This window comes from Berghia stephanieae, chromosome 5, assembly GCF_034508935.2.
Source record: "Berghia stephanieae isolate SIO BIC M18660-M18661 chromosome 5, UCSD_Bste_1.3, whole genome shotgun sequence".
NCBI classification, from domain to species: Eukaryota; Metazoa; Mollusca; class Gastropoda; order Nudibranchia; family Aeolidiidae; genus Berghia; species Berghia stephanieae.
This window is the reverse complement of record NC_088364.1, coordinates 66918463-66944138: the sequence shown is the minus strand read 5'-3', so window position 1 is coordinate 66944138 and position 25676 is coordinate 66918463. Positions and strand designations below refer to the sequence as shown.

The window sequence follows — 25676 nt, the reverse complement described above, 5'->3', positions numbered from 1 at the left end:
TTGATAAAGGATCAAATCAACCAAACTTTCTGGTGTTGACTTTATCAAGATTCCTCGGGTAATTACAAAGAAAAAAACCAACAACAAAAAAAAAAAAAAAAACTTCCTCCCCCACCCCCTCCAAAAAACAAAAAAAAAATCCAAAAAAAAAACAAAAACAAAAAAAAAACAAACCCTAAAAACATAAACAAAACAAAAACAAAAGGAAAAACGTAACAACCACTTCTTTACCCCCAACCCAATTAAAAAACAAAAACAAAACAAAACAAAGAAAATACTAATATATTTCTATTAAATTGTCATTCTGGATTTATTGAGTCCAATATAATAAGATAGTATAGATTAGTTCATGCGATGGATTCGACAACAAAACACGTAACTACAACGTACACAACATTGGTAGTATGTACCTATAATTTCATTTCACATGCATCATAATCTAATTGATTTTCAGTCAACACGAAATACTATAAGGCAGTATTAAGAAATGCATTTCGAAGAAAAATAACATTTTAATCAACATCATTATAAAGAAGGCTCATATGAAATATTATTGATATTCCTGTGGTGACTTAAAGTTCAAATTATGGAATGTAACTGTACATTGAAGGGTAATAAAAAAAAAAGGACTTGTGAGGAAATAGCATGCAAAGGAAGTTGGGTAGAGCAATCCAGCGATTTTATAATGAGGGACCCAGTTTACGAAACCAGGTGGTTACATAATGAAGATGATATGTATTGCCTTTCCATATGTTCAAGGTCATTGGTCACATTGCAAAGTGTGCTCAAAGTGACCCACATAGTGAAAAGTGCTCAGAGTTTGAGAAATATCCAACGTCACAATTGGTCATTTTTACTCATGGATATGTTACAACTTTCATAACACAGCAGCGTGTGCTAAATTATTGAGAAATGCCCAATCATTGTACAGCAACAAATCCTGTGATCAATGACTAGGTTGGACGAAGACATGAATATAGATCGCTCCCATTGTATAAAATCTGCAGTGATGGGGAATTCACCTTTTGTAGATGAAGAAGTTGAACTTGAACTTGAACTTCAGAAATTTGTTTTTCTTAGATTATGTCCCTTAGCTGTGACCAATTAGATGAATGCCTTAATTCCGTATTCTGTCAATAAGCTGTGTCTAACACAGTGACACAATGAACAGGACAGTATAGGAGTAAACACTAACTTTTTTAATTAAAAAAAACAACAAATTTTTTAGGGGGGGGGGGGGGAGCTCGATGGTTTCTACGAGTGGACAAAACTCACAAAATCAAACAAGTCATTGGTACAACAAGCCACAACAGTGAGACACCAGTCCCGCGTGGAAAGGTCTTTTATTTAAACTACGAGAAGGAGGACAATCTATGGGAGCTTGGCTAAGAAGCTCACAGCTTGCCATCCGGAAGTATAACAGACAACACACAAAACTATGTGTAACGTTAAACGTTTTTATCTGGTTATACAATTTAGTGAGAATTACTCATAAACGCGAATGGCAAAAAACAATAACAAAGACCTGAGTGACGTCAACTTCATACTATCTATAGATAGTATGCGCTTGGCTAAGAAGCTCATAACATTGCCATCCGGAAGTATAACGGACCAACACACAAAACTGTGTGTATCCATGAACGTTTATAGTCTGGTTAATACAGTTCAGTGAGCATTACTCATAAACGCGGATGGCAAAAAACAATAACAAAGACCCGAGTGACGTCATCTTCGAACTATCTATAGATAGAATGCGCTTGGCCAAGGAGTTCACAACATTGCCATCCGGAAATATAACGGACCAACACACAACCTCTGTGTAACCATGAACTTTTATAGTCTGGTTAATACAGTTTAGTGAGAACAACTCACAAACGCGGATGGCAAAAACAATAACAAAGGCCTGAGTGGCGTCATCTGCATACTATCTATACTCAGGTTTTCGTCCAACCGAGTCCACAATCTCAAGATTTGTTGCCATCGACATATCGATGGTATGTGTCTATGTAAAATACCCACTGTTCTATCGCTTAAACAAGAGAACCAACAGAGTGTGTAAACTTAAGCGTATATAATCTGATAGAGAAAATCGTGTGATGATTAGTCAGCAAAACAATAATAATAGTCTTCAATAGTCGTAACATCACTTCCTTCCTTATGACGCATGGTAACTTAGTAACACTGGCTCTAAACTATCGGAACAATGGCGGACGCCGTATGAAATATTTATCCGGCGAGTTTAAACGCGTATCCAGAGGAAAAAAACCCCATAAATTTGATCATGTTTTGACTTTTACACATTCTGATCACAAGGCATATGAAAAGGAAATGAAAAGTTCTAGCCAGCATGAAGAATAAAAGTAATGATTTTCTTTGTTTAGAACCAAGATGGCCGCCGTTGCCGGGCGCGTGACATCAGACTACTGAATCCAATTATCAGAGAGAGAGCGTCGATTTCATTCTTGTGTTATTGTCTATAAAAGTGTGCTCAAAATGACCCACATAGTGAAAAGTGCTCACAGTTTGAGAAATATCCAACGTCACAATTGGTCATTTTACTCATAAATTTGTTTAAATGAAAGTACAGAATCCAGGCCTTAATGCCACTTAACCAGTAGATTCTTGACCAATCAAAACATGGAATTTGTAACACACCTTCAAACGTCCTCGGACAAACATGGTTGGTTGTTTAGAAACAAATCGACATCTCTCTGTTCATTGTTATATTTTTTTATTGCCAGATGGATGTCTAGTTATCACACGATCTTCTCGATCATATTATAAATGTTTACGTTTACTCAAAGTTTTCTGTTTGGTTCTTTTGATCAAGTGGTAAAATAGTGGGTATTTTAACTAGACATATACAATCGGTTGTAAAACCTGTGCAGTTCATTATGTTTACCAATCGCTGCCATTTTTTATATTCTGACGACTGTCCGAGAGGCGTGGTTATCTAGGTGTCTATTATCAGTGTCTATATCACCACCATTCGGAATTAATACTGGATAGAGGCGTTAGGTCACATACCATTCATTACAACAAAGACCGGGGTCCCGATAGCTCAGTTGGTAGAGTACTTGCTTCACACTCAAATGGACCGAGATCGATCTCAGGAGCAGTCAAGATTTCTGGATCTGTTAGATCTGGCGGAAAGTACTTACCGATAGACTAGCGTCCTATCCAAAGAATAGCAAGCAATTGTCATTGTCCGTTTTACGCTAGATAAACCGAGGTAAACTCTGGTTTCATGGGCTCTGAAGGACTTCTTATTATCTTACTTTACAGCAAAGACGAGTAAAACAATAATTTGAGTTTGGTTATCGAGCTTATAAATATTTACACGTAGATACTCGTTTCGTTTGAATTGCACACAATATAAAACTTAAATTATGACAGATTGTTTGATTTTACAAACTGATTTTTTAGTTTGATGTAGATTAAAAATGATAAAGATGATTGTGGTGGTGATGATCGTGATGATGATGATGATGATGATGATGATGATGATGCTGATGATGATGCTGATGATGATGATGATGATGATGATGGTGGTGGTGGTGGTGGTGATGATGATCATGATGATGATGGTGATGATGATAATGATGATGATGATGATGATGATGATGATGATGATGATGATGATAATAATAATAATAATAATAATAATAATAATAATAATAATAATAATAATAATAATAATAATAATAATAATAATAATAATAATAATAATAATAATAACCTAAATATAAGCATAACAACATGTCATCGTATGAAATTAAATGTGCGTCAATATTACGGTGTGTTTAAATAGTATTAAGTAACCAGGTGTGTCAATCATAACATTTCAAGTGTAGAGCAAAATTTGGTCACACAATCGCATTTCAGGGCGTAATCAAAATGCGGACGCACAAGACTTTTTAAGCCCGGTGCACCAATATAAACGTTTCCAAATTAATTGGTCTAAATTTTGGATTTGAGGACCTCGCTGTCATAACAATAATATTGTTGATATATTATCAAACACTGTAGTAATCGTAAGTAAAATGTTCATTGAGGCGTTCTTTCTTCAACACTATAAAACTAGATTTGATTTTGTATGCAGTTTACTATCAAAAGATTATTCCAAGATACAAAATTAAACTATAACAATATTCACAAGGTTTACAGAAGTCGATATGTATTCAAATCAGATCTTCAATATAACTCTTGAAAATATAATGAACAAAATATTTATTATTACAGCTTTGAAAAAGAACAAAGTTTCAAACATGGAACGTTTCGGGATTAAAACCCTTCTTCAGCCAATAAAAAACCCAATTAAAATATTAATAAATCACTTAAAATACAGAATGATGTTTTTATTGGGTTTTTAAAAAAATATTTTTTATTATTGGCTTAAGTAGTGGTTTGAGCCGAAACGTTCTGTTTTAAGTCTAATATTGTTTTATTTCGAAGCTGATATATAATTTCAGATTTCAATAGCAATCTCAAAAAGCGTGAGTGCTTAATATTATGTCTTCGGTTTTATATATCCTGGGGTGCTGGAAGAGTCTCTGACGTCCTCGAAATGAAATATGATACTTATACACAAAGCAGGTTGGTATATCAAACTTTAAATATTCCTTCTTGTAAGTTGACAGCCAGTTTTTATTAAGTCTTTCTAAAAAAATATCCTGTTCGTGTAAGATCTCCCAGTTAATAATACTTTATGAAACAAAGTTAAGGTGTAATAAGGCTCAGCAGAGTACATCAGAAAAAGCACCATATTATGTATTTTATATGTTTGTTATCTGTCGACTTAGGTAATTAATGATAATTTGATTTATTTAATCGTCTTAGTGCATATCGACGGTAGTACGTCGCTTGGTTGAGTCAGTTGGTTGATGTGGAAACAGAAGAGGAGAGGAGGAGGAGGAGGAGGAGGAGGAGGAGGAGAAGAAGAAGAAGAAGAAGAAGAAGAAGAAGAAGAAGAAGAAGAAGAAGAAGAAGAAGAAGAAGAAGAAGAAGAAGAAGAAGAAGAAGAAGAAGAAGAGAAGAAGAAGAAGAAGAAGAAGAAGAAGAAGAAGAAGAAGAAGAAGAAGAAGAAGAAGAAGAAGAAGAAGAAGAAGAAGGAGGAGGAGGAGGAGGAGGAGGAGAAGACGAAGAAGAAAGAGGAGGAGGAGGAAATGGAAGAGTATGGATGCCACTCCGTGACAGTAATGCCAGAAAGTTGTGAATGCACAGAAAATTTTGATTGTCAAAGAATCCACCATTTCAGACACTGTCGATTTGCTTACAATCCGATGTGCATTTTCCACATAAAATTCGGCTTTTATAAGAGGGTTCTTTTGACATCCTTCTTCCCAGTTTGTGTTATGAAACCTGGATGTCTTCAAATATTTTAAAGCACTGTGCTTAAAGCGTTTTGGTATGTTATTCCAAGGGACATAATTTATAATATTCATTCTTTCACATGTTTTAGCGAGACATGCTGGTCTTTTGTTGCTGTTTCTGTTGTTGCAGTATCGCATGTTTAAATCCAAGAATCGTTGTTAACCTAAGTTGTATCCCTCCATGAATATCTGAAAAATTGATGTCTGTCCCAGAACTCACAGTGGTCAAAATAATTGGATGCAGCCGGTCTGACCGTCACCCCCTTCTCTATAATTCCAGTATTGTGATTCACCGTTTTCCAACGGGTACTTATCGGTTTTCCAGTTTTCACAAAACTCATAATTTCCTGTCTCATCAGATTCCGAAAGTTGAGGTCACCTTGGCCCGCTGGGAAGTTCAAATGTTTAAATCCGTCAAAGAATGCCAGGAGATCCCAACCGACGAAAGAGTTGGTTTCTGTGCTGGATAGGAGAATATTATGAGACGGGTAGATCTCAGCGGCGTACATGTATACTGGGGACGAGAAGACGAATTCCATTGCTGTTGCTAATATTTTCAGAGGGCACACGTTTCTAATATCCCCGATAACATGAGCAAAAGAAGCGCTTGGACGGGGAGGGAACTCAACGGGGCTTGTGTAGTGAAGTCGTGGGAGGTCGGAGTAAAGACGTTTTAATTGAATGACAGTGTCTGTCCCGTAGTCGCTGGTATGGTGGACCAACAGGTCGTTGAAATCATCCTCTGTCAGGCTGATGACTTTTTTCTCCGAGAGAAGACTGCTAATCTCAAAGTATGTGGTGCCTGCGAACAAAATAAAAAACAAACTACTCTTTAAAAAAAAAAATTAAAAAAGGATTGGGAGCTAATTTGTTTCGTACAGACCATGTTAAATTTTTGCCAACGAGTACAGAATTACTGGCAAATCTAAAAATTATAAAAAAAATTTTTACAGATTGATATGCATGTAACATGCAAAGCTTTAAGAAAACATTAAGGGTGATTCTGACAACCGTTGACTCAAATTCTTATTTAGAATACCTGCTAGGGCATAATGGTCGGTCATTAATTTGATCATGGACTTGGGAATGGCCATCTGGCCGCCCTGTTGCCAGATTCATTTGCGGTAACCTACAGACTTCATCAGCAGACCGATTTTATCGTTAATTTCCACAATACAGTAGTATGATGGTTAAAATAAATGGGTGCCTGTCGTAATAACCTTTATTTCCCATCAAATATTGCGGGTTATTCATTTTTTTTTTTAAAACCAACAAATAACACTTTTTGATGGCAATTTATTGACACAAATTGTCACACATCGTGTCAATCAAGCACTCTCTATATTTTGGAATGAACTGTTTTAAGAAAACATTGATTTAAAGTCAAAGTGACCAGAATTATAAAAAATATTTATTTCTAATTTGGGAAACTCCATTTATCATTCTCCATGAAAGTTTCTAATCCAAATAAAATGTTATAAATTCGACAAGTGACAGTCATTTTTGAGAGTCAGGCTCATGCCGACATTATACCGTGATGAGACGGTGGGTCAAACTTTTCTGAGTGGGAAAAATATTGGATAAAATGTGTGGAAAGAGGTAAAAAATATATAAAAAGATGTCTCATCTCCTCAAAGTTCTGCAAGCGACTTTGTATTTCCATATTCTACATGGTATAAATGCACCAAAATGTGACCAAGAGTTTGCTTGAAAACTGAGAGTTCTGCGACAATAATATCTATGATCGGAATGTAAATATGTCTATATAAACAAATTTAACAAAACGGATACATAAAACAGTCAAACTCATTTAAGGCCCAACATATAATGATATGGACCAAAATGTTAATGTCACCAAAACATGTTAAATGTTTTAATTATTTTTTTTTAAACTGTTCCAAATTAACATGAATTTGGCCAAGTTCCTTACCTAACACCACAGACACATCCACGCCAATCGGCCCTTCTTTCTCAGAAGACCAGGTAACAGTATGACCTAATAAAAAATAGTAAAATATAAATATAAGAATAAAACCTACATGTGGAATCTGGAACCAATGATCTGACATAATATAGAGGTTTATAATATATCGTGCACCAAGTGAGTCCTGGATATGAAATGTGGAGGCAACAACTGGTAAAAAGATATTCGACTACTAATACTATTATTACCACTACGACTACTTCTACTACTACTACTACTACTACTACTACTACTACTACTACTACTACTACTACTACTACTACTACAAAACAACAACAACAACAACTACTACTACTATTATTACCACTAGGACTACTACTACTACTACTACTACTACTACTACTACTACTACTACTACTACTACTACTACTACTACTACTGCTACTAATACTACTACTACCTCTACTACTACTACTACTACTACTACTACTACTACTACTACTAAACAACTACAACTACTACTATACCTACTACTACTACTACTACTACTACTACTATTACCACTACTACTACTACTACTACTACTACTACTACTACTACTACTACTACTACTACTACTTACTGACGATGTTCACTAAGTGAAAGATTTAAATGGAGGACTTACGTACCGTCAAAGATTACAAGACCATTTCTAATCTGACTCTTTTTAGGGGTGTTGAACATCTGGTCCAATGTCCAGTATGGCTCGAGAGGCCATGGAGATGCCTTGACCAATGCTTTAGCACTCGCAGAACGCAGACAGGATGCCGAAGAACACTTTGTGTGTGCCAGGATTTTCTTGTTGTCGTTGCATGCATCGTCTTGAAATAAATGACAAAGAATTAAAACTTGACAAACGATAAGTATTGAAAAGTCGTAATTGGAAACTCGTGCGGAACTACAATCATTCTTAACCTTCTCCTTACCATTGACAGCAAAATCGTCACATTTGTTACGACACAATATACATTTTGTCTTATTCATATTTATTTTGTACATTACAAACTTTGAAGAATGATCTTTGTTTGATTAATAAGAACATAAAGTTATAGAGAGCTTGTTTGAGTTTTAAAATCAATTTTTCTTCTGGATAAGTCTGCCATTTTGGGAGAATACTGAAAATGATCGGTAAGGAGAGAGTTAAAAATGGTTGGTGGTTCTGTGCAGCTCATGTAAATTTTTTGCTAACGAGCATAGAATTACTGACACATCTAAAAATTATACAACTGTTTTTTATATACTGATATATAACTCACACGAAAACCCTTTTTAAATCAGGGATAATTCTATCACGTTGACTCAAATGATTATTTAGAAAATCTTCTAGGGCTTAATGATCGGCCTCTAAAATCTGCTTTGGATATTATGATCGGACATTTGACGTTGGGAACCGCGATCTGGCCACCCAATTGCCAGATTCATTTGCGCCCACCTACAGACGTTATCACCGGATCGATTTTGACCATTGAAGGCTCAAAAGAGTTGCCCCCTATCTATGTTAATTTCCATAATACAGTAGTATAATAATAAAAACAGACGAGTGCCTGTTTATTATAGCCTTTATTTCTCCACAAATGTTGTGGGTCCTCCTCTAACACCAAGCTCTCATTTCTGTCCAATCCGATGGCTATGGTACTGTGTGGCTTTTTGGTCTTGTCATGTACATCACTCGGCCCCTGAACCTGGTTGGAGTCCAAATGTGGAAGGCGCGGCGCAAAGTTGCGTCCTTAACAAAAGGCTATTTTCTTACACTATTCCTTTATCCTACTCAGATTTAAAATGATTACTTGGCCGTTTACAGCGTTAAAATAATAATAATAACTATAATAATAATAATAATAATAATAATAATAATAATAATAATAATAATAATAATAATAATAATAATAGTTCGGCGGGTAGTCGAACTCGATACCTTTGGGGTAGGGATTTAAGACGAAACTGCTGAGCCACACTACTCCAGAAACAATCAATGACATCAGCTTGTAAGGAATTAAATTAAATTTCAAAATATGGAATCGATGAGAAGAATCATTTAAATCCTTTGGCAAATAGGGGCGGCAGCATGGCAGTACGGTATGGTCTTTGGTTCGTACTCAAAAAGACAGAGTTCGAGTCCCCAACGCGCTCTGTGGCCTTGAGCACGTCACCTCACCCTATCTAACTTTGCGGCGCTGCGCTGCGGGTGATGTGTTTTTTCCCCCAGTAATTTTTAGTTTTTAAATTAGACATTAGAAATGAAGGAAGCAAATTTCCCGTTCTCTTTTTCTTTATCTGTCTTTCAAACAAGATGACGAATTCAGAATAGGGCCGACAAGTTGTGACGTCACAACTTCTACTTTCCGGTTCCAAACTCATTGGAAGTGTGTATGTAACCAGTCCTTCGGAGGACTAATAACGAATATGTTAAATATTGAATCATAAGGTGGCATAACTATTTTCTAGCAGAATGTATAGGCAGATTATTAGCATTATGGAACGTTAAAGAGTGAGGATAGATGATCTTCAATAACGACAAGACTAGAAAATAAGATGCCATTACTCTGAAACCCGAAGATCAATGACACAGAGTATGTATCCAGTCCTCAGGAAGAGTAGTTTTACACTTCCAATGAGATTGGAACCAATTTTTAACATCAAACTTTTGTTCCCTATAGACTGAGGAGTAGTGCAGCAAATTGGGAATATGTCCGGAATTCCATTAAGGGAAGTACAAGAATAATATGTATACCTAATGTCTTATTGACGATTGCGATTGGACTGGATAGCCAAGCTTTGTGGAAGAGTCCCTGACTCCAATGGGAGGACAGCAAGGCTTCTATGGAGGTGGCACCTGATCCGTGACCAAACACAGAAACCTGCAGAGGTCAGAGGTCAGAGGTCAGAAAAGGGGTGTGCGTAATTAATGATGATGATCATAGGTGGATTTTTGGTGATTTATTTTTTCGTCTTTTTTTAATTTAAAAAAAAAATCATTGATGTTGTTGATAGTGGTGATAGTGATGACTATGCTGATGATGATGATGAGAATGATGATGATGATGATGATGATGATGACAATGATGATGATGATGATGATGATGATGGTGGTGGTGGTGGTGGTGGTAGCGGTGGTTTGGTAATTGTTGTCATAATGCCATAGCCTATTAAAGTATTCTGAGAAACAATTCTATGAAGGACCACAACTTACATTGAACTCATTGCCGCCAAAGTGACGTATGTTGTCTTGTATCCATCGCAAGGCCAGCTGTTGATCCATTATCCCATAGTTCCCAGCATGACCCCCGGATTCCCTCCCCTCTCTCAGCTCATTCAAAGCCAAAAATCCGAACACGCCAAGACGATAGTTTAGGCTGACATAGACAGCCCCAGTGTCCCTGGCAAGCTCCGCTGATGGCGTCATTCCAGGCATATGGCCTGATCCGTGAATCAAATCTCCCGAATGAAGCCAAACCATAACAGGGAAATTATCCGCTGGTCTTAAAGACGGCGTCCAAATATTCAGAAATAAACAATCCTCATCGCCTTCAATCTCATCACTGTTTGAAAAGTTTGGTTGCACGCATTTGTTTCCAAATTTCGTGGCGTTTAAAACGTCTTTCCAGCAACTTCCTTTGTGATAACTCCTGGCGACCGGCTTTTTCCATCTCCTTTTCCCCGTCGGTGGAATGGCGTACGGAATGCCCTTGAAAACGTAAGCTCCGTCTTCATGCTCTCCGCGCACCAGACCGCAATCTGTAACAACCACATTTTTCCCGAGTTTCTGGAGAAAAGACAGACAGAAAGACTATGAACAGAATATATGAAGCTGGCGTCACTCAGCTCTTTGTTATTGGTTTTTATATGACTTATTTTGGTCAACATAAAATAAACGTTTAAGGTTACTAACATAAGATGCGTCACTTTTACTCCCTTTGTTTGATAATGTTTATCCACTAAACATACCCAAAGCGCTTTACAAGGGTTTCTTGGCCGACAGCAACACTTAACATGTAGGACAAGACATGACGCCTGTTTGGCGATTTTAACGGCCAGGTACTCATTTAACACCCGAGTATGGTGAGAGTATGTGAGTAAAGAGCCTCATCCAAAGACTCAACTATGCCGTGTAGTATTATATATATATATATATATATATATATATATATATATATATATATATATACACACACACACACATACATACATACATACATACATACATATATTTGTTTGTTTAAAAATACATATCTACAGTGGAATCCGCATAAGGTCAACACTTTTAAAGTCAAATTCTGCTTAAAATCAACATTTCCTATTGGTTCCAAAGTTTCTATTCCTTTATCTAAGTGCGTTCCATTGATTACGAAGAAGGTCACCTTGCTTCAACTTCAACCAATCTTTCTGGTCCGGCGGTGTTGACTTTATCAGGATTCCACTCCAGCAAACATTTGAGCGTATTCCTCTTGGTTGGCTCCTGTGCATTCGTCTGAATGCGACTTTTAGTTGATCTCAAACTATTTTCACTGAGAGTAGGCTCTTTGATTAAACATCTGTTCTCTGTTTGAAACAGACCCCTTTGTCTTTCTTTTTTTGGGGATGCTTTTAATTGTAAATCTAGACTATTCCAATTTCTTTGGTGTACTTTGAAAAACCCATATTTAAAAATTTCGCCAGAAAATACGTGGTTTTCCGGGGCACGGATTAAAAGATTAAAAACAAACATAAAAAAAAACAAAAGAATAACCCTCTCTCTCTCTCTCTCTCTCTCTCTCTCTCTCTCTCTCTCTCTCTCTCTCTCTCTCTCTCTCTCTCTTCCAAACACCCACCTGTAATCTAGCCAGATCCTCGGTGTGCATTTTACCATCTGAAAAGACGACCTTGCCTCGTGTAGAAGGAAAGAAAACAAAAATGTACAATAAACAAAATGCAATAAGGATCACCGCTGCGCTCAACAGTAAACAAAGAAGCACATGGAATCTTCTAAACTTCCGTTTCCTGTGTTGCGTAGTGAGAATATTTATATGTACATGGGAATCAAAGTTTTCTTGGTCCTGCTCTGCATCGTCCTCGTATCCTTCCTCAACGACCGTGGTTGGTCTTAAAGCGGTATATTTGATACTGTCCGTCCTTGGAGAGGATGGGCTCGAAGAACTGTGTGCGTTGTTGTGTGGATGCGAATCATAATGGTAATCTGAATCGGAGTGAGACGGCGACAGACTCCGTGGGAAGACGCTCGAATCTACATCGTCTGCGACGTCCGTTGATAATAAACTATTAGGATCGTTTCTTGGATACGAATCGTAATTTTCCTTCGACTGGAGGTCGCCATCTTGATCGGTGTCGCCGTATTCCTCAAGGTGTTGGTAGTTGAACTGGCGATTCATGGTGACGCCAGTTGTTGATAAATGCTCATAAATTTAAAGGCAGTTGCACCACATCATATCATCTGTTGAATAGAAATGAGATTATTTCATAATAGCGGAGATGTTTAACAAAATGTATCTACTCAGAAAAGTTTTAACTAAGGGTTAATTAAATGTTTTTAAAGATGGCTTCTCCACTTTAAAGTCTGCGTTTCGGAAGCTTACAGATAGAACGATATTGACGTCACTCACTTCTATGTTATTGTTTTTTAAAATTGTTTTTCATGAATAGTTCTCTCTAAATTGTATCAATTAGACTATAAACGTTCAAGGTACACACCGTTTTGTGTGTTGGTGGGTTTTATATCCAGCTGGCAATGTTGTGAGCTTCTTGGCCAAGCGCACATAATCTATAAAGGAATGTTGTTTGGATGTCAAGAGTCATGACCAACGTCATTAGCTGCCTGCCAGTTGGAAAGAGTGCCTTTACAGTTTGTGAGTTTTTATCACAGTCTTTTAACACACTGATGTGTGCAATAACGCTGTGTAACAGATTCAAATTAAATTGTGTGTGAATACTTTTTGAACATCAGGGAGGCCAATGTGCTTGGCTGGCAGACATACACTTCCTTTATCTAACGATGTCTCTAATTCATTGATAAATACAACTGAAGACTTTGATATACCAGACAGAGATTTAATTAAGCGTTCTGGTAAAATCAACTAGACAAATGAGTTGTCCTCATATTGACTTTCTGCTTTATAAACAAATAAATTATAGGATAGAATCAATGACTAACCCCCCCCCCCCCCTCCCTCCTAATATCCTACAAATCCTTAAAAAGTTTGAGAACGTGAATAAAAAGCAGTATAATCTCAATTTTCTTCTTTAACCCGAGATCTATCCATTCCAAATCCTTATCCACTTCGCCATTGATCGGCCTCTATAATACAGACCTGCCTTCTACCACGAAAATTTCGTAGATTTACGAATTTTTGGGTCCTAATTGACAATTATATTTAGATCTTTAATTCAATAAACTTTTTGAAAACAAAGTTTTGTTGTCAAAGCTGGAATATAAAGGAGTTTAAAGCATTACTTTAACGTGTTTAAACACAAATTGGTAATGTTTAAAAAAAATAGTTATAATGTCTACCCTTGGAAACTATGAATTTTTCCAATTTCAAGTTGGCAGGTTGATAATATAGGATATTTACACACTTGCTTTTTGGAATTCCAGACGTGTTCCCTACCGCTGCACGAGCTTGCGAGAGCGCGTTGGGAACAAAGTTCGAATTCCAAAAAGCAGGAGCTTAAGACATCTTTTATTCTGCCCCTCAATGAATTTTGATTTCGCCATCATTGAATGAAAGACGTGTTTAAAGATATTTAAATGATACTTCTTTTTAACTCACTCAACCCTAACAACGAATATATCCGTAGTATACCCGGGGTTACTTTTACCCCATGCCTATTTAATTACATTTTTCTGAGACAAATCAAAGCTAATGTTCTTAATTTTTACATGTTCATGGTAGTTGAATAAAACTATCTATGTACATGCTCATTTTTAATACATATTTTTCCAATGTTGAAAAGTAGCAAAAATCTCTAGGATTGAGTGAGTTAAAGAATCTAATTTTGAGTGAAATTTAACTATTTATAATCTGACGTCACAAATTAATATTGTAGATATATTATCATTACGCGTTTCTATTTAGGGATAGGGGTAGAATAATAATATACGATTATTACACTTGCTTTTTGGAATTCCGGACGAGTTTCCAAACGTTGCACGAACTTGCGAGTGTGCGTTTGAAACACAGTTCGAATTTCAAAACACAAGAGTGTAAGAAATCTTTTATTCTACCCCTCAATCGATTCCGATTTCGTCATCTCTGAGTAAAAGACATTTTCAAAAGTATTCAAATGATGCTTATTTTTTTTTTTTAAAAATCTAATTTTTTGTGAAATTTAACTTTTGAGAATCTGACGTCACAAATTATTATTGTAAACATGATATCATTACGCGTTACTATTTAGGGAGAGGGGTGGAATAATACCATATTTCAATAATAACACAATCGAATGAAGACATAGAATTAAATTTCATTTTACGAGGTTAAAACGCAACACATCGTTTTGCGCAGTATTGTAAATATGTATTCAGGGAGTTACACTTCCTTTCACCTATTGCTTTGTCAAACAGAATGACACACATCAAACATCAAGCACCATAAAATATAATTAAGAGGAAATGATAAATTTTAAAGTATTAAAAGGCACATTAAGACACAGTGATCAAATATTTGACCAGTCTCCACATATTAAATAATGAGAATCATTCCTCTGTACGGCACTATTTAATTGATCAAGTCCTGTGTATAGGAATGTCTATTCATGTTACACAAGACTTTCATTTAACATATCTCAGCCATATTCATAGTTAATTGCCGTGCGCTGGAAAAAAAAACCTCGTATTAAAAAATTTGGCAATAAAACTCGTCCTTCAAATATCGATCGATTGTGAAAAACTCTCAAACCTTGGGCCTCTCGAAGTCTTCCCTCAATTCCCAGGTTTGAGAATTTTTTATATGATGAGGGTCATTTAAATCGATCGATATTTGAAGGATGAGTTTTCTGACCAAGTTTTTAAATACGGGTTTTGCGGAGCACGGCAATTAACTGGTTAATTTGATTCTATAATCTATGATACCAAATCACCACAGCAATAGTATAACATAATATAAGTAACTCTACGGTGACTTCATAACGTCAATGTAATAAGTGACTTTTTGATAGCCGTGACTTAGAGGTAAAACCCCGGGCAGTAAAACCCATCCCAAGTCACTGACCATGTTAATAACCTAACGACGCTGACCTCATTTACAACTTCCTGAACAAATAGTTCGATGGCTTGAGACCATAATTTATAATGTTATAAAATTTACAATCGGGTCGAATAAAACTGCATGTCTTTATATTGCACTACTGCTAAAATACCAACAAAAAAACAAAAAAAAAAAAAAAAAAATACAAAAAAAAAAACAACAAAAAAAAAACAACAAAAAAAAAAACAAAAAAAAAAAAAACCAAATACAAAAAAACCCCCCCCCCCCCCCCCCCCCCAAAAAAAAAAAATAAAAATACGTGAACTTCAAATCCAGAAGAAATGTGACGCAGAGCATAAACTAGTATTATGTCAATGTGATTTAGACGCCAACATTTGATTCAAGTGATACTAGGCTGCTAGAGGCTGTGGACTGTAAAAAGTAATAAACACAAATGAATATAACAATTTAAAAAAAGAACAAAATGCCAAACACGGAACGTTTCGGGCTCAAAACCCTTCTTCAGTCAACAACAAAAAAACAATAAAGACATAAATACATTACTAAATTCCAGATTGACGACAGAGATATTTTTTATCGTCTATCTGGAATTTAGTAATAAATAAAAACAGCAGCGCGATGGGGGCTTGAACCCGCGACCTAACTGGTACGACAACTCCGCCTGGCCGGGGTGATCGTGACAATCTCTACCGTATGAGCTATTCACGACAGGGCACTTCATTTCTTGTTGTGAAAGACAAAATACGGAACACCAGAACAAGTAGAAAGAGATAAGTCTTCCAAGTAAGTGTTCACGGTGACTTAAATCTCACCACAGATTAGAAAGTAAATATAGACTATACCATTGGTGGCAGCTAGTTTTTCTCTCTTCCAAACGGAGGCCATTATTTGACACACACACACACACACATACACACACACACATACACACACACACACACACACACACACAATCACACCAAAGGCGTGTTCCCTAGGTGCTCGCTCCGTCGACGGATATCTAAATACAAATTTTTGCAAAGCGAAGCGCTAAGTTAGCATTCTGTACCGCTAGCTTTGTCTCTCCTTCGGAACACTTTGTCAGCTCATCCGTATCCGTTGCTGGAGTCAGGTTGATGCCTTAGGTCAAGGCAAGTTTTAGATTACTTCACTCGACTCCAATGTCTTTCATCCAGATAGAATGGCAGCGTGTCCCCGGCACTGTTATTTTAACTGCCGTATTCTAGAAAAACATGTGTTTAAACATTTGGCCAGAAAACTCGTCCTTCAAATATCGACTGATTTAAATGACCCTCATCTTGGCAAACACTTTTCAAACCTGGAATTTTGCGACGTCTTCCTTAAAGCCCCAGGTAGGAGAAACTTTTGGCAAGATGAGAGAAGGGACTCTAATTTAAATCGATCGATATTTGAAGGACGAGATTTCTGGCCAAATTTTTTAATACGTGTCTTTCTACGGTACGGCAGTTAACTGGTTAATCGGAGTCAGTTTATGTTCCAACCTAAGCCTGGAGTTTTGATGCCTTGCGTTTGGGTGAAATACTCACAACATCCGCCAGCGGATATAATGTACCAACACACAAAACTATGTGTAACTTTAAATGTTGATTACTGATTGATAAATTTTAGTAGTGAAAATTTATTATTAAAATGGTTGTCTGAAAAGAAAAATAACAAAGAGCTGAGTGACGTCAATTTCGTTCCATTTATTGTGAGGATATTATGGCTTGATAAATAAAAATAAAAATCGTATCCTTTACAGGATCTGTAACGCATTTTCTTCTTTAAGTGGTAGATGGATGTCGATAGAGTAAACATCGTGATACGTTGTGTAGCAATACCAAGCATTAACGGGCGAGGTTGGTGATCAACTGGGTGACACTGACCTCAACTGTCATGTCTGGCCCTGAAGTTTCCATTGAAAGAGTAAGGTGATTTAAGAGCGGACTATACGACTTATCAGGGTATTTGTTAGTCGTGTTTGTAATGCTTCGAAAGAGTCTCGTGTTTAAGAATTTCGGTGAATTAGATGTCACATTCATAGGGAAGAAAAGTCGTGACGTCACACCTTCTAATTTCCTGGTTCCTAAATCTTTGGAAGTGTGTATGTAACCAGTCATTCGGAGAAGAAATAATGAATATAATACAATTGGAATCATAAGGTGACATAACTATTTTTGTAGCAGGATATAAAGGCAGATTCTAAGAATTACGGGACGTATAAGAGCGAGGATGGATGACCTTTATTGACGACCAGCATATATTTTAGACTAGAAAATAAAATGCCATCACTCTGAAACCAGAAGATCCTTTACACAAGGTATGTATTCAGTCCTCTAGAAGAGTTGTTTTACACTTTCAATGAGACAGGAACAGTTTTTTGACATCACATTTTTTTTTCTCAAGTCATCAATTTGCATTGTTAAAAAAAATAAGAACCAATATGAAAAAAAGACCGTTTTGTCATTTTAACGAATATATGATTATAATTGTGAGGAAACTCAACCAGTAGGTCCACTTATCTGTCAAACATTCCACTATATCAAGAGCTGGGAGTCGCAATTGAGGTCAAAGGTCGTGCCAAGTCTCTAGTTATCTAACCCGACTGTAGTGAATAACGTCTGTAATTAGAAAGACTGACGTTTCCCCTATTACGAAATCAGGAATCCGAATATTACTTCACTCGGAGAATACTGACTTAACGTGACGATTTCCAACTATAATTTTTGTTTTTGCATGAAGATATCTGCGGCTATGTGGTCTAGTGGTATGACACTCGCTTTCGGATCGGAAGGTCCTGGGTTCGAGCCTCGCCTCGGCGCATAGTTGAGTCCTTGGAGAAGGCTCTTTACTCTTTACTCATATTCTCACACCGTACTCAGGTGTAAAATGAGTACTTGGCCGTTAACAGCGTTGTCTCTGTCCGAAAAAGAATGTAATATTGCCTACTAGGCGTCATGTTCCGTCCTAAATGTTAGATGTTGCTGTTGGCCAGGGACCCCTTGTAAAAGCGCTTTAAGCACGTTTAGTGGATATTGCGCTATATAAAAGCTCAAAGCTCAATATCTTTCCTGCTACGAAAAAGTAGTTGTTTAAAAATAAATAAATCTAAAACACCATTCTGATCTGAAAAGGGTGTCTCTGTTATTCTTTCATAGTCACCTTAAATGTTTCAAAACTCAAAATTTTTATACCCTGTCAAGAACTCTTTAAAGATTCATAGTTTTAAAAAAATGAAATCTTAGTTGTGCCTTTAGTATACGATAAGCACGACTGAAATTCGTATCTCTAAAACAGTATTCTTTACATAGAGATATATGAGTCAGAAATATACCTTACATCTTATAATTAATTTAAAGACAAATTCATGTTACCGTGTTGCATCCCAACTAAATATCATTTGTTCGCGACAGAGAAATAATGAACTTATTTGACAAAATGAATATTCATATCAAAATATCAAAACCTAAACAATGACGTGAGAATTAGGCTCGAAATTCTGATTATCTGTAGGCGTAAAGATTAAGTTTACAATTACAACTTTGTTATGAATTAATCAAATATCCCACCCACCTTGAAATTGATCTTCGATGCGTCATCTCACACGACACATGCTTTCTTCTCTCTCATAATGAAGAGAAGGAACAAAATTGAAGTCACTCAGCTCTTTGTTATTATTTCGAGACAGCCCGCTCGTGATTGGTTCTCACTAAATTATAGCAATCAGACTATAAACGATATAGATATATATACTGTTTGTTGGTATGTTTACTTTGGCTCGCGGATGTTGTGAGTACGAGTATATTAACTAAACGCAAAGCATTAATATATTATATCTTTTCTCCCTTCCCCGCCCCCTTTTTCTCATTCATGTAATTATGAAATTTGTGCACGAAACAAACAACGCATGAAAAAAAAAATATAGATAAATAACAACATACGTACTCATACACAAGCACGTTCTAACACACACACACAAACGTAGTACAGGTAAGATGTACCAGGTCAAGCGTGTCCGTGAGGTCAAAGGACGGTCATCAGACAGCGGTTTGGATTACCAATCCTGATACGATATTAATGAAACAAACAAGATGGGTTCTCCCTACATAGACTGCTTAAAAAAAAAGTTGACACACTTGGATAGGGAAAAAAGCTTGGTTACCCTATATAGACTGTTTCACAACAAAACACACACACACACACACACACACACAAAACAACAACAACAAAAAACAAAACAAAAAACAAAAAACAACGAGACCAGACAACCAAACAAAAACAACCCCCCCCCCCCAAAAAAAAAAAAATTAACCCCCCCCCCCCAATAAAATAACAAACAAACAAGAATTAAAAATTAAAAAACCCCCACAAAGAACAAAAAACAAAAACAATTCTGACACGCTTGGATAGGGAAAACAGATGGGTTATTCCTGCACAGACCTCTTCAAAAAGCTGACACAGTAAAAAAAAAAAGTGCATAGATCAACTATAATTAACTGGAGGCCAGTTGACGCCGACAGGGATTTGATGGTCATTTGATAGAGAGGCAGGACAGGCTAAGGCAGACGATGAATTATGCGGTATGGCACTCATCTTCGGATCGGAAGGTCCAGGGTTCGAGTCCCGCTCTGAGCGGCGCATGGATGTGTCCTTGGAAAAAAGGCTCTTTACTCACATTCTTTCACCTTACTCAGGTGTAAAATGAGTACCTGGCCGTTAACAGGTTTGCCTCTGTCGGTAAAATTGTAATAATATAGCCTAACAGGTGCCATGTCTCGTCCTACTTGATAAGTGGTGCTGTTCGCCAGGGACCACTTGTAAAGCGCTTTGAGCACGTTTAGTGGATATTGCCACTATATAAAAGTGTTTTTTTTTTTTAATCGAAGTGACTTTTCTCACCCCCGGATGCTAGTCTTCATAATAGTAGTCCACAATTGTTGTATGTTTAATCCAAAGGTTGTAATGCAGTAATTTGTTAAGTTTCTTGTCACAAGTTGCACAATTGAAAAAAAAATCAATCAAATCCAAATCGCAAAAAGCCGGCGACGTTTTTTTCGGTAATCCAATCGGCCGGGGGGGGGGGGGGGGGGGTGAGAATAGAGGCAGCCTTTTTTAATAATAGTTTTTGAGGAGATTATACGATTCGGATTAATTTTTTTTTTCACTTTTGAAAGTGGGAACGATTGAGTTGAAATGAAAAAAATGATGTAACATCGATGTCATAGAAGTACTGTGTATCAATTGTAACAAAACCAAGCGATGCTGAGTATGGATATTAACTGGGAGGTTGTTAATGGTAACGAATCCCTGAACTCGCGTTGAGTCTTTGTGTAAGATACATTACGCCCCTCGACTCAGGTGTCAAAGTTTACCTGACAATTGACATAAATGCAAGGATAGGATAGGATAGGAGTAAAGCGTGGCTCAGCGGTGTGGTTTTTGATTCTTACCCGAAAGATACCAACTTCAACTAGTCGCTGTGCTATGTGCCCTTGTGAAAGTAACCTCGCCCTAGCTCACTTTGCGGCGCTGCACTGCGACTGACGCCTTAGTTATTCGAGTCTTTCTATGGAATACATCGCAAAGACAAATTAATTTCTTGACATGAATAAAGAGAATTTATTTTACATATTTAATTATCTATTTATTTATTATTTAAGTTTGATAAAGTGATGCTATCCGCTTAGTTAAAATACTCAAAACATCCGCCAGCCAGATATAGCACACCAACATCACACAAAACAACCCGAAACGCTTATAGTCTGATTGATACAAGTTAGTGAGAATCACTCATGAAAAATGGCTGGCTAAAAACAAAAACAAAGAGCTGAGTGTGTCAATTCCGTTCCTTCTATATAGTACAAAGGGGCACCTGTTAGGCGGCGATATGGAAGTCATATGAAATGGAAACTTGATTCCATCATATTATAGTCTGCTGGGGTGATGAATTAAGCTTTGTTAAAGGTATAGATCATGGTAATGTGCGGTTATGTGGTCCTGTGGTATGACATTCGCTTTCGGATCGGAAGGTCCTGGATTCGAGCCTCCGTCGGGGCAATATTGAGTCCTTGGAAAAGACTCTTTACTCACATTCTCTCACCGTACTCGGGTGCAAACTGAGTACCTGGCCGTTAACAGAGTTGTCTCTGCCGGAAATAAAATTGTATTATCGCCTAACAGGCGTCATGTCTCGCTCTTAATGTTGCGTGTTGCTGTTGGTCAGGGACTCTTTCTAAAGCGCTTTGAGCACGTTTAATGGATATTGCGCTATATAAAAGCTCCATTTTTAAAAATCTGGGTGGAAATCACCTATAAGTCAATTCAGAAAAGTAAGTGGAGCAGGCGCTTATGTTGGTATTAACAAGAGACGAAGTGAGTAGAAAAGTAGAACGAGTCATGACGTCTATATGGAGGTTTACATTTATTTTCCGACAGATACAACATTGTTAACTAGTAGCTGATAACAAGAAATGAACTGAACAGAAAAGTGCAAAAAGGACAAAAGAGAATAAAAACTTTGCGGCGATCAGGATTCGATCCTACTGCAGGTATGAAAGTCTTTGTCAAGTAGAAGGTCATTTTATATCAATCAATCGATATTTAAAGGACGAGTTTTTAAAATTTTTAAATACATGGTTTTCCAGAGTACGATGTGAACTGGTTAAGCCTCTCCTTACCGATCATTTTCAGTATTCCCAAAATGGCAGGCTTACCCAGCAGAAAAATATGATTTTTAAAACTAAAAAAAAAAAACAAAACAAAAACAAGCTCTCTACAAACAACTATTTGTTCTTATTAATTAAACAAAGATCATTCTTCAAAATTTGTGATGTACAAAATAAATCTGAATAAGAAAAATGTATATTGTGTCGTAACAAATGTGACGATTTTTCTGTAGGTGGTAAGGAGAGGGTTAAAAGACCCAGAAGCTGTCTGATGTCGGATACATTTCTACTTTAGCTGCACCTACTATGAGTTAAAAATAAGAAAAACAAAACAACAAAATTATATTCATGAGAATTTTCATTTAAATACCATAATCTCAGTCACACAATCCGAATTTTGTCAGATTAGCATAGACAAAAAATTGGATATTTGATCGGTTCCGACATATACTTATTTGCAGGTCTGATAACCCATATTGTTATGAGCTCATTGTTGTAATTGCATTACTCTCAGACATAAATTATGCAGGTTTGACATCCAAACCCACTTATGGGCCTCGTTTAACATTGTTGTAATGTACAATAAGTTGCGTCACTTTTTAGATTTCCATAACAACAATGAGCCCATAAGGAATTGGGTTATCAGACCTGCAAATAATTGTACGTCATCTCAGACCAACGCAAAATATTGTCTATATTGTCTATAAAAAAGCCCATACTTGCGTTCGGTTATCAGACCTGCTAAATGTTCACATCGATCGTTACCGATTGGTATTTGTGACTGCTCTGTCTTTTAAGAGTGTGGACCAACGTACACATATGTTTCAGGTCTGATAACAGAACGCATGTATGGCTTGTTTCAACATTGTTGTAATGGACAATAGATATATTAATTTCTTTGGTTTGCGAGTATTTCCATTAAATCAATGAATCCATAACAATTTGGGTTATCAGACCTGCAACTAAGGACACGCAGGTTTGCTGACACAAAACCGGACGGATGACTAAAGGATGACTAACGAACTACAAAGAAGCGACCATTTATCCTCACATTCCCAGAATAACTTTAGGAAAGTGTCGTTAGTGGAGATTGTGACACGATGACAAATCATTATGCTGCAATCATCTGACAAAACAAACATTTTCCCCTCCTCATTTTGGCCAGAAAGCTTCTAAAGAACAATCCTTAAAAATAAAAACTTGAGCTTTTATATAGCGCAATATCCACTACCTTGGACAACATGGGTGATTCCTGAGCTTTTATATAGCGCAATATCCACTACCTTGGACAACATGGGTGATTCCTGAGCTTTTATATAGCGCAATATCCACTACCTTGGACAACATGGGTGATTCCTGAGCTTTTATATAGCGCAATATCCACTACGTTGGACAACATGGGTGATTCCTGTTGGCATCAGACGCCTTGTTTGAAGGATTATCTATATTATTCCTTCATGGAATGCCTAGACGACGTAGTTAAAGGGAGTAATTAAAACAAATATCCACTAAACATGCTCAAATCGCTTTACAAGGGGTCACTAGCCAATAGCAACACTTAACATGTAGGACGAGACATTATATTATAAGATATATTATAAGACGAGATATTATAAGTTGGGTTTTTTTTTCGGACAGGGATAACCCTGTTATCGTCAAGGTACGAATTTACACCTGAGTACGGTGAGAGAATGGTAGTAAAGAAACTTTTCCGAGGACTCGGGACTCGAACCCAAGACTTCTACCTCAAATATCATTCAATTAAAGTTGCCCTCGACTTGTCAATAAACATAATATGTCCTCTTAGTCTATTGTGTCCTGTTCGGAGGCGGAATAGGGTGACTTGGCTACTTCGCTGAATGGCATGGATTGGATCCTGCTTGTTGTGTTCCAGGTGTGTGTCATTCCTTTCTTTGTCTATTTTTAGCTTTATTATTTTCTTTTGCTGATGGTAAAGCGGACCACAGACTTCATAGCAGATATCGGACTGCAGCCATAGATGTCCATCAGAGGAACGAAGAAGAAGAAGAAGAAGACTTGTCAATACAGCTCAAACCTGATATTTCGTTGAAGTCTAAGGTTTGAGAATTTTTCAACGAGTTGAGGGGCATTTCACTAGAATGAAATACGAATTAAAAAAAAAAACAAAAGAAAAAAAAAAACTCGCTGGATACGAGCACGTTCTCGGGAGAACCCAAAAAGCGTGCAAAAATCCGAGCGTGTAGAAATCCGATGCTCGTGGGCATAATATAGATAATATGCGCTTAGCTAAGAAGCTCACAACATTGCCATCCGGAAGTATAAACTATGTGTATCCTTTAACAGTTATAGTCTGGTTAATACAGTTTAGTGAGAATTACTCATAACCGCGGATGGCAAAAATCAATAGCAAAGACCCGAGTGACGTCAACTTCATTCTATCTATAGGTAAAATTTGGTCAACCAGCTCCAACGATCGATATTGATGCTATTGATTTGGGTAAAATACTCACAACATCCGCCAGCCACATAAAACTTACCAACACACAAAATTATGAGTAATCTTGAACGTTTATATCCTGATTGAAATAGTTCAGTGAGGACTTATTATGAAAATGGCTGTCTCAAAACAACAAAGAGCTGAGTGACGTCAACATTATCCTTATTTTGCAGAGCGTGCTGAAATTCGGCGTGCTAGAATCCAGCGAGTACTGTAGTTGTCTGAGAAAGGCGGTATCGGGGGGGGGGGGGGGGGGGGCGGCCGACGTAACCATATTTTGCAAGTCTGATAACCGGATGCAATTATGGGCTCGCTTCATCGGTGGGGTCTTTCTACCTGTCCAACATGTACCCGCTGTGGGCAAGAACCTGAGACGGCAGAGCATCTAGTCGAACGGTGTGTTGTGACGATGCTACCCAGCGGGTTTGCGACGGTGCACGAATGCGGACAAGACTTTGCTGATTGGGTCGATCGTCATAACAAAGTAGTGTGAAAACCATCAGAGGCTGCTGCTGTAGTTGACAATATTTTGTGTAGGTTTGAGAGTTATTTCTATTACAGCAATGAGACCACAACACCAGACCTGGGGTTATCAGACCTGCAACTAAGTGCACGTCGGGGGCGTCCAAATGAATAACGAGAGTGTCCGTGTTATCGGGTGATCCCCTTCTCGTGTCTACATCAGGCAAGATAGATATTAATATTGTTGTTAGTTTTGTGTCTCCATTGTTTTTTGTTTGTTTTTGTTTTGTATTTTGTTTTGTTCTTTTTTTCTTTCTTTTGAGTTGTGGATGACGTTGATTGAAGAGCCAGGTGACGGTATCGTACCATTCTCATTCCGAGAAAAGTTATCATCATAAGTTATTAATGTCTCTTATATTGTAGCTACCCCTCCCCTTAGATAAAAACGCGTAATGATATCAAGCTTACAAAAATTATTTGTGTCGTCACGTTCTCAAATGATGAATTTAACTAAAATCAGATTTTTACAAAAGTATC

The 25676-nt window shown here is 37.1% G+C and overlaps 2 protein-coding genes across 3 annotated transcripts in view; one reads left to right on the top strand and one right to left on the bottom strand.

Moving 5' to 3' along the window:
* The window catches only part of LOC144973468 (core histone macro-H2A.1-like), a 592749-nt gene that overhangs the window by 223104 nt on the left and 343969 nt on the right, over window positions 1–25676 (top strand). The gene's annotated exons all lie outside the window — the stretch shown is intronic.
* The window catches only part of LOC144973458 (pyrethroid hydrolase Ces2a-like), a 42253-nt gene continuing 20345 nt past the window's right edge, over window positions 3769–25676 (bottom strand). For both annotated transcript variants that reach the window (XM_078915927.1, XM_078915928.1), the window contains exons 2-7: window positions 12144–12763; window positions 10526–11098; window positions 10067–10193; window positions 7965–8156; window positions 7303–7368; window positions 3769–6174 (exon numbers count right to left, since the gene is read on the bottom strand). In XM_078915927.1, the coding sequence (XP_078772053.1) occupies window positions 5537–6174; window positions 7303–7368; window positions 7965–8156; window positions 10067–10193; window positions 10526–11098; window positions 12144–12701 (2154 nt within the window). In that variant the 5' untranslated portion in view covers window positions 12702–12763 and the 3' untranslated portion in view covers window positions 3769–5536. The remainder of the gene's footprint in view (window positions 6175–7302; window positions 7369–7964; window positions 8157–10066; window positions 10194–10525; window positions 11099–12143; window positions 12764–25676) is intronic.